We start from the raw sequence: 14,941 nt of genomic DNA, 5'->3' as shown, positions 1-14,941 counted from the left end.
CATAAACGAAAAATTTATTGGAAATGTCATGAGTTGCCTACTTTCAAGGCAGAAAAATTATGCGAAACGCGGCGATTTTGATGTAAGTAACACTGAGAAAATCGCGAACATTTTTGATAATGTCAAATACGTAAGTTGCCTACGGTACTTTCAAGGCACAAAATTAATGTATGTACAACACGGAGTTTTTTAGACATTGAGAGGAACCAGTTGATTATTTTTGATGTAAAGCTGTTTTTCAACCGGTAAGTTGGCATTCCTGGATGGAATAAATTGCAAATTCGAACTCTACGGCACCAATTCACCGCAGAATCGTATTTTCGCGTTCGTGGGAGGGTAGGAGGGTGAAATATTGAGAAAAACAAAAATTTTTGATGTCAAAGAAGTTGCCTACTCTCAAGGCGAAAAAATAAAGAAATTATTGTTGATCAATACGTATTTGATTCGTGTTATTTTTTTTGGGTGAATTTTGCGATGAATTATCATGTGTACCACCCATCATCTTCCCCATTAATTAATTGAGGAAGGAAACACGTGAATACATTAGAGCGTGTCAAAAAAGTTGCCTATTCTGAAGACGCAAAACTGATTCAAAACGTGGAGTTTTTCATCGAATAGTAATGCTCTTCGAAAAGTTTGAATATATGTTGGATGTAAAGTCATCCTTAATTCTGTAAGTTGGCATCCCTGACTGATGAAAAATGTGAATTTGAACTCGGCGCCCCCGAATTATCTTAGAATCACTAATTTTACGTTCGTGGAGAGGTTTTAAATGGAGGAAACCACGAATTTATTTAAATGTCTCGAAGAAGTTGCCTGCTCACAAGGCGCAATAAATGCACAAAATGTGGCGTGTTTTTTTTAGGTGTTTGGGAAATACAATTTTTTAATGATATTGACGCCACTTTAAGTTGAATTGAGAATGGTAATCGTGAATGTGATGACCGGATTTAGTGTTCTGTACCTTACACCTTTTCTCTGTCTGTTCGCAAACAAATTTGGAAACTGAGGAAGAAAATCTAAGATGAGGGGTCTTTTAAGCGGTAAGTTGGCACTATTGAGTAAAATTAGCTGTAAAATTGAACTCATCGGATTTGATTTAGCTGAAAATCGATCTTCGGCTGTATAAATCAATTGAGAAACGCAAAATTTTCCCAAATGTCAAAGAAGTTGCCTACTCACAAGGCGCAAAAAATACACAAAACTTGACGTTTTTTCAAAGATTTGAGAATAATACAATTTTACAATGTACGAATTGTCGTCGAAGAGGTTTTCCGACACACAGAATCCATTTCTGACTTTGGTTCTTCCTAAAAGCTCAAAGTTTTCTAGCAAATGAAGCTTTTTTCAAAAAAGTTGAACTTTCAGGTACCTACAAAAAAGCTCGATCGATTAAAATAAATGAGCTTGACGATCAGCGATGCTGAATTAGTGATAATCGACTATTCCTTCACTCTATTTCGCTTTCATTCGGCCTAAAAGCTCAATTTTGACATCATATTTACCAATTTGGATCATTTTCCTGTATATTTGATGCTAAATGAGACCAAGTTCATTAGGAGTATATGGGATATTAAAATATTCTATACTCCTAATACTTGAACTTTCGAATCGATTTTGTGAGCTTCAGGGAGCTTTTCAGACTGTACAAACTGTACGAATGTGGGGGTTTTGAAGGGCGGAGAACTCGTTTCCGTCGTTGGTACTGCCAAAAAGCTCAAAGTTCGCCGAGAAATGCAGCTTTTTTTCAAAAAAGTTGAACTTTCAGGTACGAAAAAGCTCCAACGCTTAAAATAAATAAGCTTGACGTAATCAGCGATGCTGATAATCGATAATTCGTACACCCTTGGCTATCATTTGGCCAAAAAGCTCAATTTTGGAAAAGTGCATATTTGCCAAGTTTGATCATTTTCGAGTACATTGGATGCTAACTAAGACCGATTTCATTAGGAGAATATAGGATACTAGGAGGTTCGATACTCCTAATACTTGAACTTTTGAATCAATTTTGCAAACTTTAGAGATCTTTTTAGGCTGTACGAACTGACGTAAAGGGGGGTTTTCACACCCGGAGAATCCGTTTCTGAAGTTGGTTCTTCCAAAAAGCTCAAGGTTCGCCGTGAAATGAAGCTTTTTTTCAAAAAAGTTGAACTTTCAGGTACGAAAAAGCTTCGACGCTTAAAATAAATGAACTTGACCTGATCAGCGATGCCAATGCCGAGTTAGTAATAATCGACCCCTCGTACAGTCTATTTGCTTTTCATGAAAGCAAAAAGCTCAATTTTTAATATTTATGTCGGAAGCGCTATCTGCAATGTAAGAAGTAAACTAACCATTTTTTGAATGGCGGGGGTGTTCAAGATGGGGAGGGGGTGAATTTGAAATTCAACTAACACAGGCGTGATATATCGATTGTCAGGTTTTCGATGTCGTAGATTCTGAATTTGGCATCCATTTTTTGATATGAGGGAAAGGGTGAGGCTGGTGAAGGGGAGTATTCAAAAAACGAATACGGGCGTGTGACATATCGATTGTTAGGGTTTCGATGTCGCAGATTCCAAACTTTGTCATTCATTTTTCAATAGGACAATAGGAGCAAGGAGTGAAGCGTTCTAGAGCTTCAAATAATTACATGTAAATGATAAAAAAAAATTCACGCGTACTTGAATTTTTATTTGAAAATTACAACAGTTACTAAACAATACCTTACGTACTTACAACTTCATGTGTAATGTGTAAATGACTAATAAAATAAGAACAATAAAACGTTTTAATACAAATTGTAAGTGCATTTTATCTTCGAGGTTACATTTTATACTGGCCACCTAAAAGCCAACACAATATGATCAAGAAAATCATGAAGAATGGATACCTGAAAAAAGAAATTTTAGATAAGAATTTATACTTCATAATGATTTTGTTAACACATGCTTCAAAAAATCAACAACCAATGTGATCAATATCAGAATAAATAATATAATTGGAAGCTGTAATAATGTACTAAAATAAAATCACAAATTTGAGGATATTAAGCCATTTTTTCTCATTTTTTTTTTTTGTTTTTTGAAAAGACCTAACGCGAATCGAATCTGAATTTCAGCCAAGGGTGAGGGGGCAGGGGGGTATTCGACACAACGAATTCATATTTTCTATGATCAGATTTCCATCGTATTGCCCCATTCTACTGAAAATCGTCCATTCTAAGGCTGCAATAAATTCAAACAGAAAATTGGTATGTACTTTCAAAAATTGATTTTTTTAAACGATATTTTTTGATTAATTCCAGATCATTTAACACGAAAATAGTGTTCAAATGGCAGCATAGGTGGTTGAAATTTTTCTCAAATTCAGACTCGGTGATTTAAAATTTACGTAGTAAAAAAAAAACACTTCACTCGATTTTTTTTGAAAATTCAAAAAAAAAAATCGGAATAAACGTGACTTACCCTCGATGCAGGATTCTATAAAGACGAACAATCTTCTGAAACATTCTATGCAGTTGAAATGGTATTTCCTGGTCCTGGTTCAACATTCTCTGAGGATAATATCACAGTTTGAAGACATCTTTCACTAATTTGAGATCGAAGCAATCTGAAAAAAAAATTATTTTTTCACAGTCATGAATGTTGAGGCAGGTATTCGCACTACACAACATGCTTGATATACGTAGACGTACTACTTATATTTAAATTTGTATTTCCCTTCGTATTCCCTCAATTTTTTTTCTCATGCTATTCAATTTTAGGCACCCCTGATGATGAAGTAACAGTAGCAATTATCCAAGTCTCGACCCAGCAGAAAATTCAGAAAGAATTGTCGGTTCTACGAATAAATCACATAAGCTGACATTGTACTAGATCATAAAGACTTCGTTCTTCCGTCACATACTTATAAGTTCAGTAACCTTTCAAATATTCAATCACCTTTAAGGGGTTCCCAAACGCGTTCCAAACAACCCTGGGGCATTTCCCAGGCATCAAATAGGTAGCTGAAAAAAATACCCACAGTTCGAGCATATTTTTTCAATTTTTTTGTTGTAATTTTCGAGCACTCTACGTAGATATAATATTGTAAAAATGTGCCAGTTTCATATCGACGAAATTCGCAATTGAGGAAATTCCTATCTAAATGGCATGGTGGTACATTGTTTTTCACAATTTTCCGCATTTTGTCATGTACCCATACCTATTCCCTCCCACTGTTCGTCAAGGATAACGAGATAATTTTGCTTTTTTTTGAATATTGTTCCGAATTGATTACCTATCTACAACTTACACATAGTCCGGTAGACAGCCGACAGGTGGTCATTGTGGCCGTTGTTCTTTGTTAACGAAGTGACCAAAAGGTTTTCGACGATGTGATTCGAACGTAATGTGACTGGGTTTTAGTGATAGCGAAAGATCCTCATTTGCCAGGTACGATTTTAATGGTTCGTAGTAAAGTTAGACAGTTTGATGACTTGATCATGCCTTATTGATGCCTGATTTTGAAAATTAAATTTCATACAATATTTTTTTATCTTAAGAGATCACTCAAAGTCCAAAGGAACTGAAATCTTGACAGCCAAATTAAATTTACAATCAGCTCAGAGATTCCTGTACCTTGAAGAACATAACCCTATTTCAATCTGAAAGATCTAAGTACATTCCATAATCACTAAAAAATTAAAATTGCAAAAAAAGGAATCTAGTAGATCAATATTGGTGATAATCTAATAGCCTTCAAAATACCTACAAAATTTGATATGGCACTTTTGTCTTGAAAAGTCTGACACCAAAACTGACATTCAAAAATCATAAACAAAATACCTATTTTAAAGTAAAAATGTTGGGAATTTTTTGAACATTCATCACAATGATAAATTATCTGCAGTCGTTTTCACGTCATAGATTAACATTTTGATGTTAGGTCACCCCCTTGCTCTGATCAGTAATGATCACTTTTGACCATTCACTCGTAAGTCATAAGAATACAAAATCACTAGTGCTGGAATCTCCTCTTCTCATCCTCTTACCACTCGAAACAAATTTCTTCAAACTTAAACGAGTATAGATAACTCATCGCGTACCCACCTACGTCTAACAAAACATTTCCAAGAACCAAAATTTATTTACCACCAACCACAGAAATCAAATAGTTCGTGAATCATCGACTTATTTCATTCTACGACAACTTTTGGTCAATTCTGTGTGATTTTTTTGCTAGAAATATGGCGAACATAATTTACGGAGCTGATATCTCGACGGAAACCAGGCTCAATATGGAACTGGAACTGCACGAGTATCTTCTAAAAGTGACCAAAAATCACTCGGATAAAGTTCTAATGGTAAGTGGAAAATTGAAATCAATCTTGAAATAATGTTCTCTGGTCATTGACCTTTCCATGTTCCATCATCATCACCACAGATAGACGCAGAAACATCACGAGGAATCACATGTGGCCAAGTGCTTCAGGCGAGCGATCGAATGGCTAAATTTTTGCACAATTTGGGCATTGAAAAAGGCGTCGTGGTGGCAATCGCGAGCGAAAATAGATTCGAATTTTTACCAGGGTTACTAGCAACGTTACGTATCGGATCGGTGTTTACTTGCGTAAATCCTCTATACACTACAGGTAAGTGTGAAGTGAATAACTATACGAATAGGTACTTTCACAGTTGACCGATAAATTCCCCATTTTGAAGTACCTAACATTGTATGTGGCCTGCGTAAGTTCGCTTTGAAAATTATCAAAAATTACCTTCTATAGTGATAATGTCTCGCGTCAATTGTACCTATAACCTATACAGGTGAACTTGCTCATGCTTTCGACATATCGAAACCTATCGCTGTTATGGTGACAAACCGGACGTACGATAAAGTGAACACTATACAGAAGTCGAGCGATTACATAAAGCATGTTATCAACTTGGACGTGGTGGATTTTCTCAAAGAATCGAATATAATCGACGATGATAATGAAATTAGGACATCGGTTCCGGTATCGACATCGGCAGATCCTGCTGCGACTGCTTTGATTTTATATTCGAGTGGCACCACTGGGTTATCCAAAGGGGTCCAGTTGACTCATAGATCTATTATTTGTCTGATGGAAGCTTACAGGTAAATTCATCGAGCTTCACATCCTTTACCTTCTAACAATTTAAGTATCCAATCCGAGTCTGCAGTGCTTTCGTCTGCGAATTAGTAACTTCATTTTCAAATTTAAAAAAATAATAATAATTCAAAGTTGCTACAAAACAATTAATTCAAAATCAGACCAAAAAATTCACTCAGAATAGGTAGCTGCAAATATTCGACCATGATCGTAAAACCCTCCTCTCCTCTCAAAAAGAAAAAAAAATCGAATTGAGCGCGACAAATAAATCTCCTTTGAAATCAGCTCTCACTTCATTCACTATGTACAAGAAAATTACAAATTCGAAAAATATTCAAATCATCACAAAACATTTGTCACTAAATTAAATTAACACTAAAATTCTAAATTAGGTACTACAAAAATTGGACCCCATATATGGACTTCGTTACCTTTTGTTGGACTTCTACTAATTTAGAGAGGGTCTGAAGGTCACGGGTGAGGTCAATTTGAAAAACTAATGCTATATTTGTGTACAGAATGTCGAAAACATACCATTTCATGTGTCACACGAATGAAACCATTTTTTTTTACTTATACCACACTTGGGGAGGTCCTGGTGGCAGTGGATGAGGTGCAATCAAAAATTTGACGTCATATTCGTGTTCAGCGTCACCAAAAACATATAATTTGATATATCGCATGCCCCAGATTTTTTTTGAAAGTTTTGCTCAAATTTGAAGGACGGGGTTGAGAGCTTGGAAGCTAAAAAATAAGGCTTAGCTTTTCGCTTTTGGATCATGATAAAAATGATGAAGCTTTGGGCTGGCTTTGGTTATCAAATTTATGAAGCCTAGCTTCTTTTAGCATCCAAAACTATTGAAAATATTGACTTTTTACAGATTTTACTTGTTTACTTTCAGCTGCTTTGATTTTTATACTAATTTCAATAGATTTTTAACAACTTGATATAAAATTCATTACTTTTAAATTGAATACACTGTTTAAAACCAGTGGTTGTGACAGACACTGTTTAAACCCAGTGGTACTGATGGACACTGCTTGAAACCAGTGGTTGTGGCATTCACTGTTTAAAACAAGTGGTAGTGACAGAAACTGTTCAAAACCAGTGATAGCAACAGACACTGATTAAAACCAGTGGTAGTGACAGACACTGTTTAAAATCAGTGGTGCGTAATGGCAGACACTGTTTGAAACCAGTGGTAGTGACAGACACTGTTTAAAACCAGTGGTAGTGACAGACACTGTTTGAAACCAGTGGTAGTGACAGACACTGTTTCAAAGCAGTGGTAGTGACAGACACTGTTTAAAATCAGTGGTGCGTAGTGGCAGACACTGTTTGAAACCAGTGGTTGTGACAAACACTGTTTAAACCCAGTGGTAGTGACAGGGACGGTTTTAAACCATTTGTAGTGGCAGACACTGTTTAAAACCACCAGTAGTGACAGACACCGTTTCAAACCAGTGGTAGTGACAAACACTGTTTCAATCCAGTGGGTGTGACAAACACTAGTCAAAACCAGTGGTAGTGGCGGACACTGTTTAAAACCAGTGGTTGTGACAAACATTGTTAAAAACCAGTGGTAGTGACAAACACTGATTCAAACCAGTGGTAGTGACAGACTCTGTTTAAAACCAGTGGTAGTGACAGACACTGTTTAAAACCAGTGGTAGTGGCAGACACTGTTTAAAACCAGTGGCTGTGACAAACACTGTTTAAAACCAGTGGTACCCAGTGGTAGTGGTAGACACTATTGAAAACCAGTGGTAGTGACAAACACTGTTTAAAACCAGTGGCTGTGACAAACACTGTTTAAAACCAGTGGTGCCCAGTGGTAGTGGCAGACACTGTTGAAAACCAGTGGTAGTGACAGACACTGTTTTAAACCAGTGGTTGTGACAAACACTGTTAAAAACCAGTGGTAGTGACAAACACTGTTTCAACCCAGTGGTTGTGACAAACATCAGTCAAAACCAGTGGTAGTGACAGGCACTGTTTAAAACCAGTGGTACCCAGTGGTAGTGGCAGACACTGTTTAAAACCAGTGGTAGTGACAGACACTGTTTTAAACCAGTGCTAATGACAGACACTGTTTAAAACTATTGGTAGTGACAAACACAGTTCAAAACCAGTGGTTCAAAACCAGTGGTAGTGACAGACCCTCTTTAAAACAAATTGTATTGACAGACACTGTTTAAAACCAGTGGTTGTGACAAACACTAGTCAAAACCAGTGGCAGTGACAGGCACTGTTTAAAACCAGTGGTAGTGGCAGACACTGTTATAAACCAGTGGTAGTGACAAACACTGTTTCAATCCAGTGGGTGTGACAAACACTAGTCAAAACCAGTGGTAGTGGCGGACACTGTTTAAAACCAGTGGTTGTGACAAACATTGTTAAAAACCAGTGGTAGTGACAAACACTGATTCAAACCAGTGGTAGTGACAGACTCTGTTTAAAACCAGTGGTAGTGACAGACACTGTTTAAAACCAGTGGTAGTGGCAGACACTGTTTAAAACCAGTGGTAGTGACAGACACTGTTTCAAACCAGTGGTTGTGACAAACACTGTTAAAAACCAGTGGTAGTGACAAACACTGTTTGAAACCAGTGGCAGTGACAGGCACTGTTATAAACCAGTGGTAGTGACAACCACTGTTTCAAACCAGTGGTAGTGACAGACACTGTTCAAAACCAGTGGCTGTGACAAACACTAGTCAAAACCAGTGGTAGTGACAGGCACTGTTTAACACCAGTGGTTGTGACAAACACTGTTTAAAACCAGTGGTACCCAGTGGTAGTGGTAGACACTATTGAAAACCAGTGGTAGTGACAAACACTGTTTAAAACCAGTGGCTGTGACAAACACTGTTTAAAACCAGTGGTGCCCAGCGGTAGTGGCAGACACTGTTGAAAACCAGTGGTAGTGACAGACACTGTTTTAAACCAGTGGTTGTGACAAACACTGTTAAAAACCAGTGGTAGTGACAAACACTGTTTCAACCCAGTGGTTGTGACAAACATCAGTCAAAACCAGTGGTAGTGACAGGCACTGTTTAAAACCAGTGGTACCCAGTGGTAGTGGCAGACACTGTTTAAAACCAGTGGTAGTGACAGACACTGTTTTAAACCAGTGCTAATGACAGACACTGTTTAAAACTATTGGTAGTGACAAACACTGTTCAAAACCTGTGGTTCAAAACCAGTGGTAGTGACAGACCCTCTTTAAAACAAATTGTATTGACAGACACTGTTTAAAACCAGTGGTTGTGACAAACACTAGTCAAAACCAGTGGCAGTGACAGGCACTGTTTAAAACCAGTGGTAGTGACAGACACTGTTATAAACCAGTGGTTGTGACAAACACTGTTTCAATCCAGTGGGTGTGACAAACACTAGTCAAAACCAGTGGTAGTGGCGGACACTGTTTAAAACCAGTGGTAGTGACAAACACTGATTCAAACCAGTGGTAGTGACAGACTCTGTTTAAAACCAGTGGTAGTGACAGACACTGTTTAAAACCAGTGGTAGTGGCAGACACTGTTTCAAACCAGTGGTAGTGACAGACACTGTTTAAAACCAGTGGTAGTGACAGACACTGTTTCAAACCAGTGGTTGTGACAAACACTGTTAAAAACCAGTGGTAGTGACAAACACTGTTTGAAACCAGTGGCAGTGACAGGCACTGTTATAAACCAGTGGTAGTGACAACCACTGTTTTAAACCAGTGCTAATGACAGACACTGTTTAAAACTATTGGTAGTGACAAACACTGTTCAAAACCAGTGGTTCAAAACCAGTGGTAGTGACAGACCCTCTTTAAAACAAAAATTGTATTGACAGACACTGTTTGAAGTGTTTTGCTTTCAGCGGCCTTGATTTTTATGCTCTTTTCAATAGATTTTTAACAATTTGATATAAAATTCATTATTTTTAAATTGAATACCTAATGATCATTTCAAGAAAATTCAAAATTTTGAACACCAAAACTGAAAGCTGGGCTAAATATGTACAATAGATAGGTACATTAAAATACAGTAAAAAGTAGTTAGAACTTAATAAAAGCTGAAAAAATTAAGCTTCCCCTGGCTTTGGCTTTCAAATTTATGAAGGTTGGCTTTCTTTCAGGTTACAAAAATCTTTAAAATACTGACTTTTTATGGTTTTTAGCCTTTTAGCTTTTTGCTTTCAGTTGCTTCCCATCTCTGCGGACACAATAACCACCCAACATCTATAGGGTGCCCAGAAATATCGAGCACCCCTATGAAAGTTTTTCATTAAAAAAATAGGTTGGCAAGTGAAATAGATGCATACGATTGGTGGAATGTTATCTCTCCAGTCGAACAACTAATCATGTGCTATCATTATTATCATTCACTGTGACCAACCGAAGTATTTTAGTAGAAAACTTTTTTAGGGGTGCTTGATATTTTTGGGCACCCTGTATATCAAAATCAAATTGCAACACTACAGTCTACACCAATGCCAAACTCACAATCCAATTTTATTTTCAAATTTTAGCCCCTCCCCACCCCTCCAAAAAAAGAAAAAAATGCCTGCCCATAAAAATTACAGGGTACATACCAGAGCTGAATGTTACACTACCCTCTAAATGGTATCTGGTTAAAATACAGGTTAACCCACTATTAGCTGGTATCAAGTTTATTTGGGTACAGATAGTAGTGTATAGCGAGCACAACCAGTTACCAGATAGTTTTCTCACTTAGTCTGCACACATACCCCAAAACTTGATAATGAGTAAGTGGGAGGAGTTTCATTTCGGCACCTGTTGTATGTGCATGTGATTGATGTTTGACGGTGATTGTTGGCAATGATGATGTAATGCCGGTACACCCCCTACGCATACAACATGATACCAGCTACAATGTGAACCAGTGTGCAATTTTTTCAACTTTGCTACCAGCTACTAGCGAGCAGAGGGAATTTATGGTATGGGTACTGTAGTTACTCACTAGCTCTAGTGTACAATAGGTATGGTAAAAATCAGAGCAGTGGGTCAAAAACTATCACATAACTGAAACCTGGAACCAATTAAATCTCAATTCGAATCCAATCCCAAAACCAAAATCGTTATTTTCCTTGACCCCTAAACTGAAAAAATCCTGGAACTGATATTAATTTTGAACACAAAACAATCCTGGAACTGAAACAAAATCGCTTTGGTTTGGGGATTTCAGTTTTTGATTCACCCCCCTCCCCATTTGATTTTAATAAATTATCATTTTTCCAGGCTTGTAGGACTGCTCAAGTTTTGCAGTTGCTCCAAAATCAAGGTATTTGTTCGGAGCTTCTAAACAATCCAGTTGGTCTGGTCTGATCCAGTCATTATTCTGTTTGACATGTTTTGTCTTTATAAGTTGGTCTGGTCTAGTCCTGACCAGAAATTTTTATCCTGGTGATGGGTCAGCCCATGTCCAAAAAACTGTCTTCATTTTTCAATTTTCAGAAAGAAAAAACTTCTCAACATATTAGATGAGTTGAAAAATGGGATTTTTGCTTTCAGAACATTGAAACTTTGAAAGAAATTGAATATCAGGGCTTCAAACCCATACCCATACCTGTACCTGAATACCCTAATAGCAGAACAAAAATCTATAAATATCTGTACCCTAACCAGTACCCGTACCCATACCTGTACCCATACCCAAACCCGTACCTGATAAAACTATTTTGAACCTGAACACCCAATAGATCGGGTATCTTTTCAGGTATTTCATCAAGAAATGAAGAAAATCCCATACCCATACCCATACCCATACCCATACCTGTACCTGACAACCCGTACCCAACAACCCATACTCAAAAAATTTTGGAATACCGTACCTGATACCCATACCCAATCCTCTGAAAAAAAATTTTGTACCTGTACCCATAAATGTTCAGGTATGAAGCCCTGAAAATTATGTATCTAAAATGTCATTATAAATTTGAAAAATTGGATGTAACTGAGGTCCAAACTGCGGTCATTGGTCTGATTTTTTAGAAAGGTCTTCAGTCTCCGTCTGTCCCTGGTATTTTTTCTGAGGAGGGTCATCTGTTTGGTTAATATTTACATAAATTTATTTTAGAGGGCTCAAGTCTGGTCAGGTTCACTCGGTCTTGTTGGGAGCATTTTTGAGTCCAGTCTCGGTCATCAGTCTGGTTTTTTTGTTCTGGTCTGACAAGCACGCATTTTTCATCATTTATCATCACATCACCCATTCAGATTAGGTAGATATAATAGAAATTACTTGACAAATTAAGCAAAAAATGCATTTAAAACATTAAACTAATAATTACACCATCAGATAACCCATGTCAAAACCTCTCATTTTTAAGACCCCTCGCAGGGTCTTTTAGTCAATTTGGGCTTACAATTGGTTGAAATGAAAATCCCAGAACTAGAACCGATTTACTCTGGAACCAAAACAATTTTTTCAATCCCAAAGCCAACCTTGAAACCAAAATAAAAATTTAGAAAAACAAAACTAAAACAAACCCAATCCCAAAATTATTTTGAACCCACCACTCTGCATTTTTGAAAACCATGATCCTTTTAGCCTGAGAATCGCAACATCTCCTTTGACTTGCACGTGTGAGACTCAGATGAGACTCGCATAAGACTCGAGTCTTTCTTAATTGAAGACTCGATATAATTCTCAATGTTTTATACCTATTCAATTACATAGAATTTCCATAGGTTATTGTGATTGGAGCATCATAAGCATGCGTTACTATTTTGCAGAACTGAAAACATCCTGCCATTTCCTGATGGTAACACAATTTCTGGACTTTTACCAATGAGCCATACTTATGGATTATTTTGCATACTGTCTTGCTTTGTTCTCGGGCACAAGTACATCATGATTGGACGATACTCAGAAGAATCTTTCCTACGATACATCGAAAAGCACAAAGTGAGAACATTTTTCCACTCAAGTACATATAACTGTATAAGTACCAATTCTTCCAAAAAAAATCATGAAAAAATATGCGATGATATTGGTTCTTTCATTTTCAGATCACCACTTTATACGTGGTACCATCAATCGTATTATTTTTATCGAAAAGTTCACTGGTCGACAATTACAACTTATCCAGTGTCAAGCTGATATCCAGTGGTGGAGGTCCGATAAGAAAAAGTGTCGAAGAGACGATTAAGAAGCGTTTTAATTGCGACATGATACAAAATTATGGGATGACTGAAACAACAACCATGAATTTAATATCGTTACCAAGCAGTAAACCAGGAATTACTGGTAGACTTTTACCAGGTATGATGGCCAAGGTGAGATTTACCCAATCAATACTTCTCCCTTTTTCAATTAGGTACTTAGTTATTCCAATACTTCTTCAAATTCAAACACTGTGGACATGGTAGATTATAGATTTAGAAACCGGATATCTTTTGGGACCTGGTGAATTTGGAGAATACTGTATTAAGGGCCCGTTGCTGATGAAGCAGTATTGTGATACTAGTGCTACAAGTGGAATGGTGTCTTTTGATGATGAAGGATGGTTACATAGTGGAGATGTAGCGTATTACGATCAAGAACATAACTTCTATATCGTTGACAGGGTCAAAGAGTTGATCAAATACAAAGGATACCAGGTGATGATGTTATTGATGTGCTCCTCAAAGATCATCAAATTGTACCTACCTCTAATAATAATACCTATTGAACAATTTTGATGAAATTCTTCAGGTGCCTCCTGCAGAAATAGAAGGCTTATTACTCCAACTTCCGGACATAGAATCAATAGGAGTTGTAGGAGTACCAGATGAAGAAGCAGGAGAATTACCAAGAGCTTATGTCGTTAAACAGACAGGAGCTGAAATCACCGCCGAAGAGATACAAGAATATGTTGCAGGTGAAATAATCACTCAATTTTGTGTCTTTTTAAATGTTTCAATTACCTATCGATTACCTAATTTAAATAATTTTGCGATCTCGATAGAAAATTTAGCACCTTTCAAGAAGCTTAGAGGAGGAGTCATATTTGTCGATGAATTACCCAAAACTGTCAGTGGCAAAGTAGAACGAAAAGAACTCAAGAAATGGGTGAAGTGAGAGAAATACATTTCTTTCTCAATTAACGCTTAACGTGTCCTCTATTTTATTTGTGTGTGTTTTTTTAAATTATTTTTTTGAAATACATCATCGAATATGTTGGTCACAAGCACTTATTTTAGAAACGATACCAGATCTGAGGATTCACAGGTTGAGTTCCTTCCAACAACGTAATACCGCAACACAATAAACATCTCGACATCACAAGTTGCCAAGTATTTCACAACTGGCAAAAAAAGATTCCACACATGAAATATGAACTGGATGAGGCCAAAGAAATTCTGACACACATTACAAAAAATTAGCACATTTTTGTCAACTCGGGAATTTTTTTGAATATTTTTGAAATTTTTTAATCGCACTTCCACAAGATTTTGAAGTCAAAAAGGAGCTTTTTTAAATGGAAGAGGAGAGGAGGGAAAAAATCAAACTTTCAAAGATGTTTTGTTTTTAGCCAAAATTGTAAAAAAGTCCTGTTTTTTTTTGCCAAAATCGCCAAAACAAATCCGTTTGTAGTCACAATTATCAAACTGAAGATTTCTTTCATTAAAATTGCCAAAAGTATTGTTTTTACCAAAACTGTAGAAACCACTTTCTAAATTGTCAAAATTTCCGGTTTTGGTCCAAAAAATTAATTTTTTCAGGTGAAAATTTCAAAAAAAAATCAATTTTCATCAACATTAAAAAAATTTACTTTTTTGTAAAATATCTACATATGTAGTAAAAATTGTAGAAAAAGCAAATTTCTTTTGTCAAAATTTTCAAAAAAAAA

At 36.7% G+C, this 14,941-nt stretch overlaps 1 protein-coding gene across 2 annotated transcripts; it reads left to right on the top strand.

Annotated features, from left to right (window-relative positions):
• The first annotated feature begins 4,282 nt into the window (after nucleotides 1–4,282).
• LOC135847162 (uncharacterized) lies at nucleotides 4,283–14,278 on the top strand. 2 transcript variants are annotated; one of them, XM_065366597.1, is made up of 9 exons: nucleotides 4,283–4,415; nucleotides 5,206–5,326; nucleotides 5,407–5,614; nucleotides 5,790–6,102; nucleotides 12,843–13,014; nucleotides 13,119–13,385; nucleotides 13,479–13,709; nucleotides 13,804–13,969; nucleotides 14,057–14,278. In XM_065366597.1, exons 2-9 carry the CDS (start codon nucleotides 5,210–5,212, stop codon nucleotides 14,167–14,169), a joined length of 1,587 nt encoding a protein of 528 aa, XP_065222669.1. In that variant the 5' UTR covers nucleotides 4,283–4,415; nucleotides 5,206–5,209; the 3' UTR covers nucleotides 14,170–14,278. The 2 variants fall into 2 exon arrangements, with proteins under 2 accessions (XP_065222669.1, XP_065222671.1); XM_065366599.1 differs by lacking the exon at nucleotides 4,283–4,415 and having other exon boundaries at nucleotides 5,071–5,326.
• Nucleotides 14,279–14,941: the final 663 nt, after the last annotated feature.

The sequence above is a fragment of the Planococcus citri genome, chromosome 5 (assembly GCF_950023065.1).
Source record: "Planococcus citri chromosome 5, ihPlaCitr1.1, whole genome shotgun sequence".
Taxonomy (NCBI): Eukaryota; Metazoa; Arthropoda; class Insecta; order Hemiptera; family Pseudococcidae; genus Planococcus; species Planococcus citri.
This window is presented reverse-complemented; position numbering and strand designations above follow the sequence as displayed.